Raw genomic sequence first — 20,711 nt, 5'->3', positions numbered from 1 at the left:
ATTGATTGATTAACTTTTTGGACCAAATTTATTTGTTAATAGTAAAATATTAACAGAAATGTTATTAAATATTTGTTTTAATAACAAAATATTAATATTAAATATTAATATTAAATCCAATCCGTTTTTCTGTTTTGGTAACAGAAAAGTAACTACCCTCTTCAATTTTCCCTCTTTATTTTCCCTCTTTATTATTGAGTAAATGGCCATTTATGTAATGGCATTTATGCTGTGGGCGTTTTGCATAAACAGCCATTTTGAAGAGTTGCACCTCTTCAGATTTCAGCCTAACTTTGGCTATAAATACAACACTATTCTGCTCAGAATTTCACTACGATTTTCTGAGTTTCTTCTCCTTCTTCTGCATACTTTTAGCATCAAACAAAGCAAAAAGTAAGTGTGATTTGCTACCGAACTTTGTGTTCGCTGAAACACTGGGGTTTGAAGTACCACTACACCAGTGTGTAATTCGTTCTATCCTGGGAGGAAATAATCCATAACCTTGGGTACTAGGAGGGGATTAAATTCCTTAAGGAAACACTGTGAATTCAGTGGGCTCGAATTGGTTTTATGTCATTTCTGTTTATGTTCATTTCTGTTTATACTCATTTATATTTCCAGAATTATTTTACAAATACAGTCTACTAACAAAGTTTTCTAGCAGATTTATGATATTCAACAAGTGTACAGCATATTGACTTCTAATTATTTATCCAAACCCCATATTGACTTCTAATTATTTAAAAGCTTCTGATTTTTCACTTCCTTTCTAACTGTCCATTTACAATGATAATATAAATGAATGCTTAATAAGTATGATGAGGTTTTAGTTAGTAAATTTGCTTCAAAAATATTCACAAAACAAGTTTCGATAATATTGAACTCAGGATCAAATACTGTGGCTTTAGACATATACTCCCTCCGTTTCATATTAAATGAGGTACTTTCCTTTTTAGTCTGTTCCAAAATAAATGACATATTTCTAAATTTGGAAATAATTCAACTTTAAACTCTTCATTTTACCCATTTTAGCCTTAATGAGAAACTTTTATAACCGCACAAAAGTCATGGCCCCACAAAGTTTTACCCCTTAAGCTTTTAAGACCACAAATTTCAAAAGTCTTTCTTTTTTTCCTTAAACTCCGTGCCGAGTCAAACTACCTCATTTAATTTGAAACGGAGGGAGTATATATTACACAACTTATCAGAACCACAGTAGTTCTACCTGGAAAATTTTCTGTCTCTTGAATGCTGGTTTAGGCTGCTAATTTTAAATCTATGTAAGTCGCCACCAAGGCATACAATGTAGTAATACCGGTATGAATCTCCAATGTAATAAACAAAAATTATTACTAATAAAAAGGTCGGAGGGCAATAATTTTTCACCCCTTATTATCTATAAAAAAAAATCTCTGGAGACCTTGCACCTGGCATAACCAGCTTGTGGCTTTCACAATAAAATGGATAAGGTGATGTTGATATGACTAATTCAAAACAAAGTTACGTCGAAAGCAGTAGTAAACCATTTTTACTACTGGTAAGGTTCATGTCATTCCTATTGGTAAAGACTTATTTTGATCATGAAAAGATAATTATATTAAAACACTTTGTTTTTGTGTTATTCATTCAGGTACAACAGCTGGAACTGGAATCAATAAGTTCCAAATGATGTTGGCAAAAGAAAAGCAGAATAGAACAATATAACTAGCCATGGTCATATTTATAAAGTTCCCTATCTAACATGACCTAGCAGGCAGAAGCACATGGTTTTGTCTTTCACCAGCAAAACATAATTTACCATTCTAAAATCAATTCTACGTTTAAAGGTCTCAAACTATCAGCATTGTTCAAAGGTCACATATGAGTAGATATCATCAGTGGCAGAGCCAGAATTTTCGTTAAGGGGTATCAACATATATAAATATAAACATATCGGGAAAATAAGGGGAGTCAATACATAGTATATATACATATAAGTTTTCATATGAATTAACTCCTGGGAATTGAAAACTGGTAGGAATGCCTGAGAACGTGCCAACAAGCCTCCCCCTGCTCTTTCCAAGAATATTAATGTACTACTAACTTTTAACGAGGAAAATTCAACTAGTTCTAAACAACTTTCAGAATATGGAATTTTAAAAGTAAAACAAAGCAGAATTGTTTATGCACTAAGGTTAGTTCAAATAAAGGTCAAAATTTGCTACTCCATAGATTTGGGAAGTAAAATTACTTGGTGGGGATTGGATACTCCGGGAAAAATTTGGCAAGAATTTCAACCATATCGCCGCAATGAAGCATACTCTCAGCACAAATATAGCGGCCAGATGCAGAAGGAGTTTCGTAGAGAAGTATGTGGGCAAGAGCAACATCCTTAACATGCACATACGCCTGTATTTTTCCCGCAAAGGGGTGTCAAATATGACACCCCTTCCTATGAGGTGGCTCCGCCACTGGATATCATAACTAACACATCCATTCTATTGTAGAGCATATTTAAGAAAGGAAGAAACTTATCATCATCCTAATATTCAAACTAGCTTCATCCACAAATTAAGGCCCCATTTCAACCTGGCCAACAGGCATCAGCACATGGCTTTTCTTTCGGCGGTGGGCCAAGTTAAAGTAGTAAATTTACAACCTTATCTGTAATTCTCTATGCAGCTGAACCCACCTTGTTTTTGCTAGGTGGTTTCTCTAACAATGAGTCCAGATATTATGGTTTACTTACATCAGATTTATAGAGATAACTGGAACTGCACATGCAATATAATGTCTTGATGAGATACGTATAATGTACTAGAAAAGTGAACTATTGAGCTTTGTTATTGCATCCCAGTTAGTTGTGTAAACAATGGCTTCATTATCAATCTAAATCGATCAAGTATGAGATTTAATAGCAGTGGAAGCAGAACACTTTTATGGTTTTACTTCATTTGAACTCTTTAGAATTAAGTTTCATGTCATTAAGACTTGCATGGGCATGATCCGTATATCTGTATGTTTTGATCACAAAGTTGACTACTTGGATAAAAAATACAGTGTTTCCTGTAAATATTGCCACACCAAGATGAGAATCTAAAAGTTCTCAATCACCAAACTGAAAATGGAACGAAAGGTATAAATCTGGTCAAAATTCAGATATAGTTGTATTCCATCTGTAATACACACTTTTTCACCTGCTATACTATCTAGTTTGAGCTATTATTTACTAAAGATAATGATCAAGACTAATAAACAAGGAGCTGCTGCTTTCCCCAATCTTGGTGCAAAGAAGTTGAACAGCAACATGAATTAATTGAGAGGAGCAATGCTTTACGAAGATCTCCAGCAGCTGCACCTTTCTCGATTAGTGAAACAATATAGTCCATCAATGCTGAATCACATGGTAATGTAATAGGACCACCACTTGGTAGCCCGAACTCTTCTTCAGACATGTTTAAAAGTTGTAAAATGACCTCATTTTCCAGGTAAGCCAAGGGAATGACAAAGCGACTTTGATCAGTTGTATACACTACAAATTGGCCTTTGTTGGCTATAAAAGATGATGAGGTACTACAACTATCTGCATCATTGCTATTTCTTGGAAGTAAAATCCTCTTCCTCTGCATGGCCGCAAACTTCTGCCATTTCCTGGCCATCTTGATGAGTTTCTTAGCACTGAGCATTGTTTTGTTTTTGGAAACAAGAAAGTCAGCTAGAAGTCTAGATATCTTTGAAGGCTGAATAGATGATGAAAAGGCTTATGGAAGTGGAAGTATTTATATAAGAGGCTGGAAACAGGAGCTGAGTTGGAGCTGAAGTTTTTGCCATTAACCACCCAAGGCAAAGCCATGTGCTGATGCTTGTTGGCCATGTCGATATGGGACCTTAAATTTGGGGATGAAGCTAGTTTGAAATGTTCGAAAGATGATAAGTTTCTTCCTTTTCTTGCTTTGGCCGATAACAACAGAATAGACATGTTAGTTATGATATCAACTCATATGTAGGACCTTTGAACTGTGTCAGTAGTTATACTTTTCAGTGGTAGATTATGTTTTGCTGGTGAAAGGAAAAACCATGTGCTGGCAATGGTGAGGCTCTCATGTATAATTAACTAATATTTTCTGTCTATCAAAGAGAATACAAGAAAAAACCCTATCATCATCTATGCTTTATAGTATATCCATACTCTAAAAGGCCCCATATCAACATTACCAACAGGCATTACCACATTGCTTTGTCTGGTGATTAGTTGCAAAATGTTCAGCTGCAACTCAAATATATAAAACTCTTTATGAGCCTTTACATATCAAAGACAAGCACTATCAGTTTCCTTTAAAGTTCTCGATTATCTAGTCTACTGTCTTTTTTTTAATCTTCCAAAAAAAATGATGCTCAGTGCTAAGAAACTCACCATGATGGCCAAGAAATGGCAGAAGCTTGCAGCAATGGCAGCAATGCAGAGGAAGAGAATTTCATATCCGTTGTCCAATCACCATGATGGTAATAGTTGTAGCACATCATCCTTTGTAGTTGACAAAGGGCATTTTGTGGTTTATACAGCTGATCAAAAGCGCTTTGTGGTTCCTTTGGCTTATCTTCAAAATGAGGTAATCATACAACTACTGAACATGTCCGAAGATGATTTGGGCTCTCAAATGATGGCCCTATTACATTACCATGTGATGCCGCCTTCATGAACTATATCATAACGCTCATCAAAAGAGGAGTAGCTGTAGATCTTCAGAATGCTTTGCTTGTATCAGTTGCAACCAGATGCTCATCAGCTCCGTGCCCACGGGAACAAAGGAACACACAATTGCTAGTTTATTGACCTGACCATCATAAGTTTTGTAACAGATTCATGATATTCAACTGATCATGATAAGTTTTGTAATAGATTCATGATATTCAACAAGTGTACAGCATATTAACTTCTATTATTTATCCAATCTCCATATTGTTTTCTCTGAACTGCTCTATTCTCTTACTATTATTTAGAAGCTCCTGATTTCTTTTCATTTTCTTTCTAATAGTCTTATGAATTTAATCGATTTACAATGATAATATAAGTAAATACTCAAGAGGTGTGATCAGGTTTTATTTAGTAAATTGGCCTCAAAAATATTCACTAAACAAGTTGTGATGAACTCAGGATCAAATACTGTGACTTCAGACTTATCCTTGTCCTGTATTACAACTTATAAGAACCATAGTATTTCTACCTGAAAACTTTTGGTGTCTTGAATGTTGGTTGTAGGATGCTAATTTAACTTGATAAACACTACTTCCCAAATTCGGGTTTTAAATCTATATAGGTGACCTCACCAAGGCATACAGTCGAGTAATACCATTTTAGCAGTCAAATAGGTAAGGTTCATTTCATTCCTGTTAGTAAAGACTTAACTAGATTAAACAGTTTGCTTTTGCATTATCATTCAGGTACAATAGCTGGCACTGGAATCAATAACTCCAAATGATGTTGGCAAAAGAAAAGCAGAATTTTACAATCTAATCCATCTTTGGCCCTATGTAACTTCAATGTGGTAGTTTTTTGCATAAATAGCCATGGTCATATTTAAAAGTTCCCTATCTAACATGACCAAGAAGGCAGTACCACATGGTTTTGTCTTTCACCAGCAAAACATAATTTACCATTTCTAAAATCAATTCTTCATTTAAAGGTCTCAAACTATCAGCATTGTTCAAAGGTCCTACATATAAGTAGATATCATAACTAACACATCCATTATGTTGTAGAGCATAGTGAGGAAAGGAAGAAACTTATCATTTTCTCAATATTCAAACTAGCTTCATCCATAAATTAAGGCCCCATTTCGACCTGGCCAACAGGCATCAGCACATGGCTTTTCTTTCGGTGGCTAGTGGCGAGAACATCAGGTCCAACTCAAATCTTGTCTCCAGCCTCTTGTATAAATATTTCCCCTTCCATGAGCCTTTTCATCATCAACTACTAGCAGCATCTATTCAGCTATCAAAGGTCTCCAAATATCTACTTTACTTTCTTGTTTCCAATCTTCCAGAGAAATTGACGAACAATGCTCAGTGCTAAGAAACTCATCAAGATGGCAAGGAAATGGCAGAAGTTTGCTGCCATGCAGAGGAAGAGGATTTCACTTCCCAGAAATGGCAATGATGAAGATAGCTGTAGTACATCTGCATCCTTTATAGCTGGTAAAGGCCAGTTTGTAGTGTATACAACTGATCAAAGGCGCTTTCTGATTCCCTTGACTTATCTGGAAAATGAGGTCATTTTGCAACTTTTAAACATGTCTGAGGAAGAGTTCGGTCTACCAAGTGGAGGCCCTATTACATTACCTTGTGATTCAGCCTTCATGGACTACATCGTTTCACTAATCAAGAAAGGTGCAGCTGTTGGAGATCTTCACAAAGCATTGCTCCTCTCAGTTACTTCATCTTGTTGTTCAACTTCTTCTTTGCACCAAGAATGGGGAAACCAGCAGCTTCTTGTTTATTAAGTTATATTTTAGCGAATGATGGCTCAAAATAGATTGTATAGAAGGTGAAAAGTAGGCAATTGAATCTGTGTATTGCAGATCGAATACCACTTTATCTGAAATTTAACCAGATTTATAGATCTCAAACTTTCGATTCAGTTGGAACTTATAGTATTCTCATCTTGGACCTGGTATAGTTTACAGGGACCTTATTTTTTATGCCAGTAGCCAACATTGTGGATTAAAACTAGCAGATGTATGAATCATTCCCACACAATTAGTTAAATCATAATAGTGATCCCCTTTAACTTTAGTTAACTCTCATACTTGATCAATCATAGATTGAAAATGAAGCTGCAGATTCCAGTAAGTTTCATCGCAAAGATGCGGGTTGTCACAGTTTATACCAAGACATTGCATGTGCAATTCCAGTAAGCTCATAACTCTGATGTAAATAAACCATTATCTGGACCCATTGACAGAAAACCCACCTAACAAAAACAAGTGGTCTTAGTAAGTTGGACTAAGTAATGAAAATCCAGTATGATTACTTTGAATGGGGCATTTCTGTTGACTAACAAGATCATAGTTCTACAATGTGCACAGATGAAATTGAAGAGCATAGCAAGCCTCAAATCCAAATAAACTATGAACCACTGGTATTATGGTGAATTCATTGTAGGTCTCTCTTCTTTTTCTTTTTTTTTTTTTTTGTGCAATATATCTCTCCGTAGGACAAAAATCATTACAAGTACTTATCTATCCTGCTGGTCGCGCACCTGACATATCCATCTTGATGCTTTCACAATTAAATGGATAAGGTAATGATATGACAAACTCAGAAGAAAGTTATGTAAAAAGCAGCATAAAACCATTTTCACTGTCCAATCGATAACGTTCATCTCATTCCTGTTGATGAAGGCTTATTGGTCATAAAAAGAATGCTTATTTATATCAACCACCTGCTTTTGCATTATCATTAACGTAACCAACACCTGGTACTGGAGTGGATAAGCCCCGTAAGATGCTGGCAAAAGAAAACCAGAACCGGAACAAACTTAATCCTTCTTTGTCCCTCTATAACTTCAATTTTGTGGTTTAGCACAACCAGCCATGGTTGCAATTTAAAAGTTCCCTACCTACATGACCAAGAAGGCAGCACCACATGGTTTTGCCTTTCACCAACAAAACATAACCTACCACTTGAAAGAAAATTCGTCCTAGAAAATAGTCCTACACATGGGTCAATATCATAAGTTCATAACATTTCATTGTCGACCAAAGTGGAGAAAGGAAGAAACTTATCATCTTCCACGAATTCAAACATAAATATAAGGCCCCATGTCAACATGACCAACAGGCATTAGCACATGGCTTTGCCTTTGGTGGTTAGTCACAAAAACTTCAGCTCCAACTTGAAGCCTCTTGTATAAATAATCCCCCTTCCATGAGCCTTTTCATCATCAACCACAACACCATCCATTCAGCCTTCAAAGGTCTCTAGACTTCTAGTTTACTTTCTTGTTTCCAATCTTCCAGAGAAAAGAACAATGCTCAGTGCTAAGAAACTCATAAAGATGGCAAGGAGATGGCAGAAGTTTGCGGCCATGCAGAGGAAGAGGATTTCACTTCCAAGAAATGGAAATGATGTAGACGGTTGTAGTACATCTACATCTTTTATAGCTGGAAAAGGCCAGTTTGTAGTGTATACAACTGATCAAAGGCGCTTTTTGATTCCATTGGCTTATTTGGAAAATGAGGTCATTTTGCAACTTTTAAACATATCTGAGGAAGAGTTCGGGCTGCAAAGTGGAGGCCCTATTACATTACCTTGTGATTCAGCCTTCATGGAATACATAATTTCACTTATCAAGAAAGGTGCAGCTGCTGGAGATGTTCAGAAAGCATTGCTCCTATCAGTTACTTCATGTTGTTGTTCAACTTCTTCTTTACACCAAGAATGGGGAAACAAGCAGCTTCTTGTTTATTGAGTCATGATCATTATCTTTAGTAAATGATAGACCAAAACAGATTGTATAACAGATGAAAAGTAGGCAAATGAAGTGTGTAAGTGCAATAGAGTTTTATCTGAATTTAACCAGATTTAGATTTATATCCAATTTGGTGATTGAGGACTTTTAGATTCTCATCTTGGTCTGGCACTATTTATAGAAATACACTTATTTTTTATACGAATAGTCAACTTTGTCGATCAAGACTTTCAGATATACGAATAATGTCCACGCAAGTCTTGCTGGTATGGAAAATTAACTCAAAAGAGTAAATGAAGTGAAATAGTAGAAGTGTTCCCCTTTAACTGCAGCAAAATCGCATACTTGATAACACTAGATTGAGAAGGAAGCTGCAGATCGCAGCAATCATTTGGAATGTTATAAAAAATTTCAATGGTTGACTGATCATACCTCATACTTACCCCAGCTCCACTTGGATTTTAGTTTCTAGCAAATAATCATTCATATCCAAATGTATAATGATGAACACCTTCAGGCATTATCTATCTTTAGACAGACACACTGAAACAAAATATTGAAACAAGCTTCCCTCCTGTCTATTTTTCTGGTTCTTAGATTGTTGTTATTATCTTTCTGGCCTTTGTGGTTGATATTGCTTGTTTCTAGTGTTGCTTTTCATCTTCTTCAGCCGAGGGTCTATCGGAAACAGCCTCTTTACCTCCCAAGGGTAGGAGTAAGGCATGCATACGCACTACCCTACTAATACCCCACTTGTGGGACTGCACTGGGTTTGTTATTGTTGTTATTATTGTTCTAATGTATTATATACATTGGTATGACTTAGGAACTTTGTATAATGAGGCAGTTCAATCTACAACCATATAGGGCAGGGGATGAGAGCTGTAAATAATTCTAGTTTCTGCAACCAATAATTCATTATTTTATCTGTCTATTAGAGTGAAAAGAAAGAAATTTTTGAAAAATTGGATGTGTATTTATAAAAAATAATGTCATAAGACATCCTGATAATTACTGGTGAAAGATTGGGAAAGCTTTTGGTAAGTCCAACTAGAACGACAATACCACATGCAGCACACATGGAATTGCCTTCATACTGACTGACAAGCATTTGATAATGTTGCTTATCAGACCAAATTATTTTGAGAGACAAAAGGCCCTACACCTTTTTTCATAACCTTATTAGCTCTTCCTAACTTGTCCAAAAGAATTCAATTTTGACCCAAAAAATGTCTTCTTTCTACCAAAGAGAAGACAGGGAGAAACATATCATTCATGATTCAAACTAGCTTTATCCACAATCTAAATGACCCCATATCAAACATTACCAACAGGCATCACCACAAGGTTTTGCCTTTGGTGAATAGTTGCAAAAACTTCAGCTGCAACTCAAAGCCTATCTAAGGCCTCTAGTATAAATAATCCTCTTTTATGAAACTTCTCATCATCCAAACAAGCAGTATCAGTTTCCTCCAAAGTTTTCAATTTTATCTAGTTTACTGTCAAACAATGCTCAGTGCTAAGAAACTCATCAAGATGGCCAGGAAATGGCAGAAGTTTGCAGCCATTCAAAGGAAAAGGATTTCACTTCCAAGAAATGGCAATGATGCAGACAACTGCAGTACAACATTTTCTATAGTTGAGAAAGGCCATTTTGTAGTGTACACAGCTGATCAAAGGCGCTTTGCGATTCCATTGTCCTACCTGGAAAATGAGCTCATTAGGCAACTCTTGGAAAAGTCTGAAGAAGAATTTGGGCTGCCAAGTTGTGGACCTATTACATTGCCATGTGATTCACTTTTCATGGATTACATCATATTGCTAATCAAGACAGGAGCAGCTGCTGGAGAACTTAACAAAGCATTGCTCCTCTCAATCACTTCATGTTGCGGATTAACATCTTTACAACATCAATGGGAAAACCAGCAGCTACTTGTCTATTGAGCCATAATCAACATCTTTTTTCTTCATATATGATAGCTCAAATAGTTTTGTAGAATAGGCGAAGAGTACATAATTGTAAAGTGCATCATACATATAGAATATATATTCATCAGGAACTTCACTGTTCCAATTTTCATCAATCTGGTGCTACAGTGCAATGCACAACCATAAAACTCTGCTTAACCCAAGCTAACCCCAAGAACATGACTAATTTTTTCCATAGTACAAGTAAATTTTTTGAAACCAACCAAAACCTAATTTCAATTATTCAAGTCCAAGGATGATCAAGATCCTAATTTTTCCTACTTTCACAGGCAGCTGTGTAGAAGTAAATGTTCTCCCGCTGCTCAATTGCTGTGTATTTACCTCTATTGTTTCCATCAAATCAAACAAAGATGGTGCTTCCATCATGTACTTTAGGCGTTGTTACTACCTCCTCTCCTTTGAACTGGTTTGTAAAGCACTACAGTAACATACTTAGAGCGAAAGCGATGTGTTACCCCGAGCGCCACCACCGATCTCGGAGCTTCTCTGTTCTCGATATAGAGATGGTTTAGAACCACATTTTGTGGCGAGGGGAGGGATGCAGATTGATCTCTAGTCGTTTGGTGGTTTAACAAGGTATGGTGCAGATGTGACGGGAGCATTGGCGGTTCCCGCCCTTCATCTTCGTTCCCAGGATACACGTTGTTGTAACTTGCATCGGGTGATCTTGGAACTTCGAAACCTATCACAGTGGCTTCATCCTGTGTGCATAACTTAGAATTAAACATAGTTTAAGAATTAGTGGTACAATTACTAACAGGAAATTTGCAACTTACCTGATCTTCACCATATTGATGTGGTTGATTCATGTTTACTTCAACGACGAGTAGCGTAAACCACCTAAGATGGTAAAAGCTGTGCACAGAGGAATCGATAACCTGAAGAAAAAAAAAGAAGAGATGGAACCTTTAGTTTGAAATGATTCAAAGCCTTAAATTAATAACTATTCAGGTGTCATCCACTCATTAAAGCAGGAGCATATATTTTAAAAGGCTAAATATAATAAGCTTGCCAAATGGAAAATAATGATATATACAAATTAGATAAAGCACTGAACAGATACTCAAAAAAAAGATATCCTAAATGGAAACCAAGAAGAATTACGCAGTTCAGATGAACAAAGACATGATACATGATACGCGGCGCCTTCCTGAGATTCCTTGGAAGGGCGACGTACGGCTAGGCAACTGATGTCAGTTCAGTTGCTGTCCGCCAACTGAGGTCCCCTCCGTACGCTAGACGAGATTGTCAGTGCCGTACGGGAAAACCAATGTCAAGAGCAATTGAGAGAACAGAAATGAGAATTCAGAATGAAAGAAAGCTTGATTGCATTAATGAAAGCTATTACAGAAAAGCAACGCGGTGTCGAGGGGGAGAGACACCAGTACAGAGAATTGCTTGCTTGCTAGAAAGTTTTGATTGCTTGATCCCCCCTAATAGTACTTAAAAAAAATAATCCAAAGTTACAAGACTAGACTTGACTAAGCTAGAGAAACATAATGGAAGTACATGAAATAAAACTACTCTATATTTACAATGAAAATGACTTAGTTTTCTATAAGGCAGCAGCAGGTCCGTTGTCAGCAGCAGTGTCTTTGGCATCACGGTCTGCGCGCGCGGCGCTGTTGGCTTCTGCCTGCGGCATGGCGCTCGCGAGGGATATCGGTGGGGCGACAGAGGCACCTGCGCGCTTGTCACTTGGCGCGGCCAAGACCACGGGGCCGTCCGTGGCGCTAGGCATTGGGAGGTTCGCTAGGACGCCACGGGGCGCGCCCAAGGGGTCATGGGGCATGGCTGGAAAGCCGCCCATGACATTCTCCCCCACCTGAGTTGGCGACGTCCTCGGCGCCTTACTTGCAAAATAATCTTCAATGAGGCTCTTGTAGGCTTTGAGGTTTGTTCCCCTCTCCCAAGTATTCTCTTCTGCATCACAGCCCTGCCATTTCACCAAAAACTCTTGGTGATCTTTCCTTGAGGCATGAATCACTCTGTCATCAAGGATAGCTTCAACACGCCTTTTCCCGGTTGAATTGGGACCTCGAATACTGGGTATTGTGAGCTGGCTCCTTGAAGGATCCTCCGTGTCTTCCCGAAAAGGTTTCAGGAGACTGACATGGAAGACAGGATGAATTTTCCACCAAGCTGGGGTATCCACCCGGTATGCAACCTTCCCAATACGCTTTTCAATGGACAAGGGTCCAATGTATTTTTGCAATAGGCGAGGGTCATGGACCCCTGCAAATAAGTACCGCTTTGGAATTTTGACCATCACTTTGTCTCCTACTTGATATTCAACAAAGCGACGATTCTGATCAGCATGCCTCTTCATCCGCTTTTGGGCTTTGACAAGGTAGCTCCGCACTATCTCCAAATTCCGCCTCCACTCTTTTGAGAAGCTGGCAGCTCGAGGAGATTTAGCCATGTTTGGTGCATTCACAGTGTGTGGGAGTAGCGGTTGCTGTCCGGTAACAATTTCAAAAGCGCTTTTGTTGGTACTAGAGCTCTTTTGTGAATTGAAACACAGTTGAGCAGCATCCAGAAGCTTCACCCAATTCTTCTGCGATCCGGTTACAAAGTGGCGGAGATATTCCTCCAACATACCATTGAACCGCTCCGTCTGGCCATCAGATTGCGGATGAAAACTTGAGCTGTGACTCAATTTTGACCCAAGGCACTTGAAGAGTTGGGTCCAAAAGTTGCTAGTGAAGCGTGAGTCGCGGTCACTAACAATGTCTTTGGGCAGGCCCCAATATTTGACGACATGAGAGAAGAAGAGTCGAGCTGTATCTTCTGCTGATATATATTGTGGGGCTGCAATAAAGGTGGCATACTTGGAAAACCGGTCCACCACAACTAAGATGGTTGTGAGATCTCCGACCTTGGGCAATCCGGTGATGAAATCCAGGGAAACGCTTTCCCAAGGTCTCTTTGGAACAGCAAGTGGTTCCAAGAGTCCCGCTTGTGTCAAGCGGTCCGACTTGTTCTTCTGGCATACTAGACAAGTCTTCACATACTGAGCGACGTCATCGGCCATTTGAGGCCAATAATAGGCACGACGAAGTAACGCCATGGTGCGTTCTTCACCAGGATGGCCGGCCCACAGAGTATCATGACATTCCGTTAGAAGAGTCCTCCGCAAATCTCCTCCTTTAGGAATATAAAGTCGATTCCCTTTTACTTTCAGAAAACCATCTTCCATGTAGAACTGGCGAGTCTTGCCCTGTCCTACCAAATCAACCAAATACTGAGCAGCAGGATCCTTGATGAGTAGATCCCGTATTTGGTCCTTGATGGATGTGGCTACCTCGCTCCCCCTTAGGGTGGCGAGTAGGCACACCGATGCTAGGTCAGCTCTCCGACTGAGCGCATCAGCAACATGATTGGTCTTTCCACTGCGATACTCCAAGTTGAAGTGGAATTCAGCTAAGAGTTCCTGCCACCTGGCCTGTCGACCATTCAGCTTCGGCTGAGTCATGAAATGGCTAACAGCTGTGTTGTCTGTCTTGACCACGAAACGGGGTTCCCAGCAGATAGTGCCTCCAGAGACGCAAGCAGTGGACGACAGCCAATATTCTTTCTCATGGGCGGCATAGCGCCGCTCTGCATCCTCAGCTTTCCGACTCTCGTACGCTACAGGGTGCCCTTCTTGTAGCAGGACTCCACCGAGTGCATAGTCAGAAGCATCTGTTTGTACCTCGAACGGCTTGGCCAAATCAGGAAGGGCCAAGACGCGGACTACTAGACATCAGCCCGCTTTTTAATGCGTTGAAGGCCTCTGCTCTCCTTGGTCCCAATCCCACAGGTGTGACCTTTTTGAGGAGTTCTGTCAATGGCACTGCGATAAGCGAGTAGTTCTTCACGAACCGCCTGTAGAAGTTGCATAGGCCAAGGACGCCCTCAAGGCGTGGACATCCTTAGGTGTCGGCCAATCTGTGATGGCCTGGATTTTCTGCTGGTCCATCTTGATGGCGTCCTTCCTCGATGACATGTCCGAGGAAATCAATTTGCTTCTGAGCAAAGGAGCACTTGGACAGCTTTACATATAGTTCATGTTCTCGCAACCGTGCTAGGACCTTCCGCAGGTGTCCCAGGTGTTCTTCCAATGTCTGGCTATATACACAATGTCATCTAAGTAGACCACCACAAATTCGTCGATGTACTCTCGGAAGACTTGGTTCATGAGAGTGCAAAACGTAGCAGGGGCGTTGGTTAAGCCGAATGGCATGACCAGGAAGTCGTATGACCCGTATCTTGTCACACAAGTCGTCTTGTGTTCATCACCCTCTGCAATCCGAACTTGCCAATAACCTGTCTTCAGATCTATCTTGGTGAACACCGTAGCAGCACCAGTCTATCAAACAAGTCCGCCATTAGGGAATGGGGTACTTGTTCTTCACGGTGATCTTGTTTAGAGCTCGATAATTCACACAGAGTCGCAGGCTGCCATCATGTTTCTTTTGGAATAGAACAGGGGACCCATATGGGGACTTGGAGGGTACAATGATCCTGCATCAAGCATTTCCGTCAATTGTCTCCGAAGCTCGGTAAGTTCGGTTGTGGACATTCTGTAAGGCGCCCAGGCAGGTGGCTTCGCGCCCGGCACCAACTCAATTTCATGGTCCACAGTGCGCTAGGCGGGAGCCGCTTTGGCATGTCTTGTGGCATGACATCTTCAAACTCCAAGTAGTAACTCCTTCACGGGTTCAGGAATGGGACCGAGGAGCGTTCTATATCTTCAATGCAGAGGGTTGCCAGGAACGTAGGTTCATTCCTTTTGACCCCCTTCTTCAACTGCAAGGCCGAGATGTTCTCAACGGCCATCTTCATGGGCAGGCACGGGATAATGCAGGGCTTGGCCCTATTGGTACCCATCATCAGTAGCATGTCTGCAAATGGTACAGGCATGGTGTTGGTTTGCCTTAGGAATTCCAGCCCAACAATCAACTCGAAGTCATCTATGATCACCACTCGCAGGTTGAATTTTCCTTCGTAAGGACCAAGCTTCACCGGTACTTCTTTAGCTATTCCACCCACTGGCTGGGGAGGCGAGTTGATAGCCTTGACGCTACCTTTACCTTTCCCTACAACTATTCCAAGGCGCTCCACCTGAGTCGAGGCTAAGTAGTTGTGGGTAGCACCCGTGTCTATCATAGCCCGAATGGGCTTGCCATTCACTTCATCTCGACGAACATTAAGGTCCTCTCTTGTTTAAGAGGAGTCCCTTCATTCGCCTTCTTTCCCTTTCCTGGAGACGGGACATGAGTCCTCTTCTTACGAATCCAGCACTGGTCTCCGCTAGTGCCTCGGAAATGGAACCCACAATTGCATTGAAGGCACCTACTGGTTCAGTCTGTTCCGCATCGTCTGAGTCGTCATCAGTCCCATCATCCATAGCCTGATTGGGCATTCATCTGTGCATGTGGGCACTCATTGTTCCAATGGGGGCCGCCGCAATGACGGCATCCTGAAGGGGGCTTTCTCGCCCGGTCATTGTTGTTTGGCGTAGCACTGTTGTCTGCCGTGAGGAAGGATCTAGACTTGTTTGAGTTCCGATCTCCCCATTTTTGCTAAGGCCACCACTGCTGGGCTGCCCCCTTTGAACCCTGCTCGGGCAGGCGGCTGAGGCCTGTCCCTTCGAGCTTCCATTTGTATAGTCCCCAAGGCATTCAGCTGCTTGGATGGCCTTGGGAAGGGAATCTACCCTTTGTCTCTGTAGCTCCACGCGGCATAAGGTTTCAACCTTCCATGAAGGTGAAGAGTTTTGTCCTTATCCCATGTCCGTATGCTGAGCATGAGTGCGGAGAATTCTCGCACGTAGTCCCGCACTGATTTTGTTTGGCGGAGCTCCCGTAGTTTTCTCCTTGCATTATATTCCACATTCTCGGAAGAACTGCAGGCGTATGGCTGCCTTCAGTTCGGCCCATGTCTCGAGAGCATCTTCACCGCCTTGATGGCTTGTACTTCACACGCCACCAGAGTTTAGCATCACCCTGAAGATACATGGCAGCAGTTGCTACTTCTTAGCTTCCTCCAGATCCCCAATAGCATCGAAATACTGTTCGACGTCAAAGATGAAGTTTTTCCACTTCCTTGGCATTCCTAGCTCCACTGTATGGCTTTGGCTCAGGAATTTTCAGCTTCTTTGTCACGGGAGCGGAGTTCACAGCACCTCCGATTTGGTTTTCCACTCCTCGGAGTAGGCCCTGTAAAGCCGACGTTGACAACATTGAGTTGGTCTGTCAATTTGTCAATGGTTTGTTGCATGGCAGTCACCTTTTTCTCCCTCTTGTGCCCTGTGGGCTAAATCCTCGGTGCGCTCCTGCTGGAGCCCCTCGAATTTGTCAAAGATTTCGGCTGCCTCTGTGGCTGCCGTCTGCCGATCTCCTCGGAGTCCGCACTGATGTTTTCAACGTCAACTTCGACCCGAAGCACTCTGCGGTCCAGGTCGTCCAACCTTTGCAGTAGGCTGGTTCGTTAGTTCAGCACCGTATCCATGATAGGTCGCCATACCTCAACCGTCCCTTCAGGGCCGCAATGCGGTCCCCATGATTCACCATGGTCAGAAATGGTGGTATGTCAATACGTTCCCTCGTCCGATGTCGAGCCTAAGCTCTGATACCAACTGATACGCGGCGCCTTCCTGAGATTCCTTGGAAGGGCGACGTACGGCTAGGCAACTGATGTCAGTTCAGTTGCTGTCCGCCAACTGAGGTCCCCTCCGTACGCTAGACGAGATTGTCAGTGCCGTACGGGAAAACCAATGTCAAGAGCAATTGAGAGAACAGAAATGAGAATTCAGAATGAAAGAAAGCTTGATTGCATTAATGAAAGCTATTACAGAAAGGCAACGCGGTGTCGAGGGGGAGAGACACCAGTACAGAGAATTGCTTGCTTGCTAGAAAGTTTTGATTGCTTGATCCCCCCTAATAGTACTTAAAAAAAATAAACCAAAGTTACAGGAGTAGACCTAATTAAGCTAGAGAAACATAATGGAAAGTGCATGAAATAAACTACTCTATATTTACAATGAAAATGACTTAGTTTTCTATAAGGCAGCAGCAGGCCCGTTGTCAGCAGCAGTGTCTTTGGCATCACGGTCTGCGCGCGCGGCGCTGTTGGCTTCTGCCTGCGGCATGGCGCTCGCGAGGGATATCGGTGGGGCGACAGAGGCACCTGCGCGCTTGTCACTTGGCGCGGCCAAGACCACGGGGCCGTCCGTGGCGCTAGGCATTGGGAGGTTCGCTAGGACGCCACGGGGCGCGCCCAAGGGGTCATGGGGCATGGCTGGAAAGCCGCCCATGACATACATTATGTTCCTGGTTATACATGGCACCTGCAATCGAAGAGAATGACCTTGTTCAATGATGGTTTTAAACTAAGATGACTAGATTCATGGTTTCAAGCATTTCTGTTCTACTGTAAAAGCTTCTCATAAATGTCTACAACAAGATCCTTATCTTATCAAACCTCGAATCCAAAGAAGGTATTCCCTTGGCAGAAACCTTCATGCAAGATCTATAGAGCTATTCTCCCAAAACATGTCGTCCTAATGGGCATCACATGATTGAGACTATGAACTTACATTGGAGAAAGCGCTTCACTGCTTACAAGAGGGCAAAACTACGGAGTCTCAGCTGCTCTTAATTAATAGGAGCATTTGAAACACATTGAATTAATATGGAAGAAAGTATGGACTTCCACTAGAAACTCAGATGCCATTATAGCATAAGGGGTCGTTTGGTTGGGGAACAAGTTACCCCGGGATTATAAGACGGGATTATAATACAGGAATTAAATAATGACGGGATTATTTAGTGGATATATTTTTATTGGAAGATGTTTGGTTCATTGGTTCAAAAATGGGATATTACGGGGTATAATATAAAACATGTGTTTGGTGTATGCTAGATAAGTTGAGATAGACTTTTATTTCCAATTTAAACCTTGAGTTTTGTAAAGAGCTTTGGGGGAAGAGCCTAGGAAAAGGGCATCTTTGTCATTTTAGTGTTTATTCTGGGATTAAGTAATACCACAATTGTGGCATAAGTTAATCCGGGATTCCGAATCCCGAATTCAAAATATTCAACCAAACGCGGGATAAAATAATCCTGCATCTAATCCCAGGATTATAATCCCGCATCTAATCCCAGGATTATAATCCCTTATCTCACCAACCAAACGACCCCTAAATGAGTAACCAAGGGAGAGAGAGATCAAAAGAGTTTCACGGGACGCAATAACATATGACTAAAATCTTTTAGTATCAATGAGAATAAGAAATAATGGTGAACAATAACCCACTTTGTCCTTTAAACGGTTGAACAAATTCCTTCAAGCTGACACGCAGTTATCCACCAAAATTCCTGCACAGGACTCACATTCTCCTACCTTAAACTCCAATATAGGAAATTTCCTCCAACATAATCAGACTCAATTTTTCCCAATCAGGTCCTACAACCTATCCAAAAACAGGTAACGGTGATTGAAGAGCTTCTAACTCTACTGTCACAAACAACTCCTCCAAGCATAGGCAATAAACTAAACACCCAGCCTCCGAATGATATATGTGCTTAAGCTAAGGGGAAGGTTTAGTGGTTATGGGTCCAAATCTAAGCCCGACGGTATCAAAATCAGACTCCAGTCCCTCCAGTTCCTTTGGAACAAACTAATCATTCTAATTTTTACAGCACATGAGAAGATTTAGGGAGGAAGAAAGAAAAGGGAAAAAGAGCAATATGAAATCATTACTTTATATCAATAACAAACCTTAGTAAAATCATTCTACTGAGTACCGAATGATCTTTACTACACTACATCCTGTTAGAACAAATCAAATGTAAACCTGAAGGTTCTGAAACCACCTCACTTTCGCCCTCCTCGGGGACAAGCTAAGGCAGAAAAGAGTTTTTTTTTTTTTTTTTTTTTTTTTTTTTGGGGGGGGGGGGGGGGGGGGGGGGGGGGGGGGGGGGGGGGGTTGGAGAAGAAACAGAAAATAACATAACATCATTCTACATATCAATAAGAAACCACTCTGAAATTGTTTTGCTGAACAAATTTAACTACATTACTTCCTATTCAAAACTAAAAACTCATATAAACTTTCTTTTAACTTTATCATTAAAATGGAAAGCATGCGCTTCAATAGCATTCTCCATGTTCTAGAAGCAGCAGAAGGAAAGAAATCCATGTGAAAAAGGTAGGCCCCACCTTCAAACTACAATTCACATAAATATCCTCTCTCAGCTGCCCAAATATTAGCAGTAACAATTTTCCATAATATATGAGAAATTTAGAGCTTAAAACATGAGAATTATGAATCCCTTGACCATTAAAAAGGGAAACTTCCTTGCCCTTCATTTTGTTCCTAGAGGTGCAATATATACATAATCTGGAAAGCTAATCCGCTTAATCAAGGTAGATCACATCTAGTAGACCTCTGGTTCCCAGTATCCCAACCTGAGTAGGCATTTTTCAGTTTTCACAGAAATTTCTTTAGATTAGGTGTAACACCAGTGCCACCCTTGAAACTGATGTCACGCTCTCAAATAGCAACGTTATATAATCCCAATATGGAACTTCCTCTACCAACCAGACAATTATAAGCTTGACCGAAAATATGAAAAAGACCCATAAAAGAAACTTTCCGCATGCATTGTTCATATATCAAAAACACAAACAATGATGAATGAAACAATCCACAGCAATGAATCACAATCCATGTACGATAATAAAACTTTCTACATGTATTAAATAATGATATATATGGTATTTCAAAACCCAAACAATGATGAACGAAACACTCCACAGAAACGAAGGATAATCCATGTACGATTATAAAATTGAAAGGGCCCCCATGCTATCTATGATAAATTTTCAATCAAAAGTTTCAATTATGATATGACTACAAATACCAAATTTATTTGACTCTATCTAGTCTCTATTCTTCTCAAAAGTAAAATAATGATGATGAAAGGACGAATTTATATGAGAATATAACTAATTACAGTAGCTTCCAGTAATTGTGCAAATGAGAAAAGGGTACCTCTTTATAACACTTGAAACTTTCCAGTGATCAAACAATAAGCAGCTATACTAAATCCTAAAGATGTCTAGAAGATCTCTTCACTTTTACACAGATAAGTTCACAAGTCCAAATGAGAAAACCCCATAACTCCCAGAGAGAGAGAGAGACGCAGAGATAGAGACAGAGGGGGAGGGAGAGAGAGAGAGAGAGAGAGAGAGAGAGAGAGAGAGAGAGAGAGAGAGAGAGAGA

General features: G+C 40.6%; 5 protein-coding genes and 1 pseudogene across 5 annotated transcripts in view; 4 read left to right on the top strand and 2 right to left on the bottom strand.

The window, feature by feature from the left end:
• On the bottom strand, positions 3,119-3,877 carry LOC109235013 (auxin-responsive protein SAUR68-like). The gene has a single exon (XM_019401031.1). It carries the CDS (start codon positions 3,663-3,665, stop codon positions 3,228-3,230), a length of 438 nt encoding a protein of 145 aa, XP_019256576.1. The 5' UTR covers positions 3,666-3,877; the 3' UTR covers positions 3,119-3,227.
• LOC109235012 lies at positions 4,281-4,947 on the top strand (annotated as a pseudogene).
• Positions 5,678-7,123, top strand: LOC109234279 (auxin-responsive protein SAUR68-like). The gene has a single exon (XM_019400191.1). It carries the CDS (start codon positions 6,039-6,041, stop codon positions 6,477-6,479), a length of 441 nt encoding a protein of 146 aa, XP_019255736.1. The 5' UTR covers positions 5,678-6,038; the 3' UTR covers positions 6,480-7,123.
• Positions 7,916-9,081, top strand: LOC109234278 (auxin-responsive protein SAUR68-like). The gene has a single exon (XM_019400190.1). The coding sequence runs from the start codon at positions 8,009-8,011 to the stop codon at positions 8,447-8,449; it is 441 nt and encodes a 146-aa protein (XP_019255735.1). The 5' UTR covers positions 7,916-8,008; the 3' UTR covers positions 8,450-9,081.
• LOC109234276 (auxin-responsive protein SAUR68-like) lies at positions 9,691-10,657 on the top strand. Its single transcript, XM_019400188.1, has one exon. The coding sequence runs from the start codon at positions 9,881-9,883 to the stop codon at positions 10,391-10,393; it is 513 nt and encodes a 170-aa protein (XP_019255733.1). The 5' UTR covers positions 9,691-9,880; the 3' UTR covers positions 10,394-10,657.
• Positions 10,810-20,711, bottom strand: part of LOC109234277 (SNF1-related protein kinase regulatory subunit beta-3) — a 12,297-nt gene continuing 2,395 nt past the window's right edge. Inside the window, exons 2-3 of the mRNA XM_019400189.1 lie at positions 11,215-11,316; positions 10,810-11,139 (exon numbers count right to left, since the gene is read on the bottom strand). Coding sequence (XP_019255734.1) covers positions 10,810-11,139; positions 11,215-11,247 — 363 coding nt within the window. The 5' untranslated portion in view covers positions 11,248-11,316. The remainder of the gene's footprint in view (positions 11,140-11,214; positions 11,317-20,711) is intronic.

This window comes from Nicotiana attenuata, chromosome 11 (assembly GCF_001879085.1).
Source record: "Nicotiana attenuata strain UT chromosome 11, NIATTr2, whole genome shotgun sequence".
NCBI lineage: Eukaryota > Viridiplantae > Streptophyta > Magnoliopsida > Solanales > Solanaceae > Nicotiana > Nicotiana attenuata.
This window is presented reverse-complemented; position numbering and strand designations above follow the sequence as displayed.

Excerpts from the sequence above, each read along its gene's own strand:
- LOC109234278 (XM_019400190.1), top strand. The coding sequence starts at position 8,009 with ATGCTCAGTGCTAAGAAACTCATAAAGATGGCAAGGAGATGGCAGAAG.
- LOC109235013 (XM_019401031.1), bottom strand. The coding sequence starts at position 3,665 with ATGCTCAGTGCTAAGAAACTCATCAAGATGGCCAGGAAATGGCAGAAG.
- LOC109234276 (XM_019400188.1), top strand. The coding sequence starts at position 9,881 with ATGAAACTTCTCATCATCCAAACAAGCAGTATCAGTTTCCTCCAAAGT.
- LOC109234279 (XM_019400191.1), top strand. The coding sequence starts at position 6,039 with ATGCTCAGTGCTAAGAAACTCATCAAGATGGCAAGGAAATGGCAGAAG.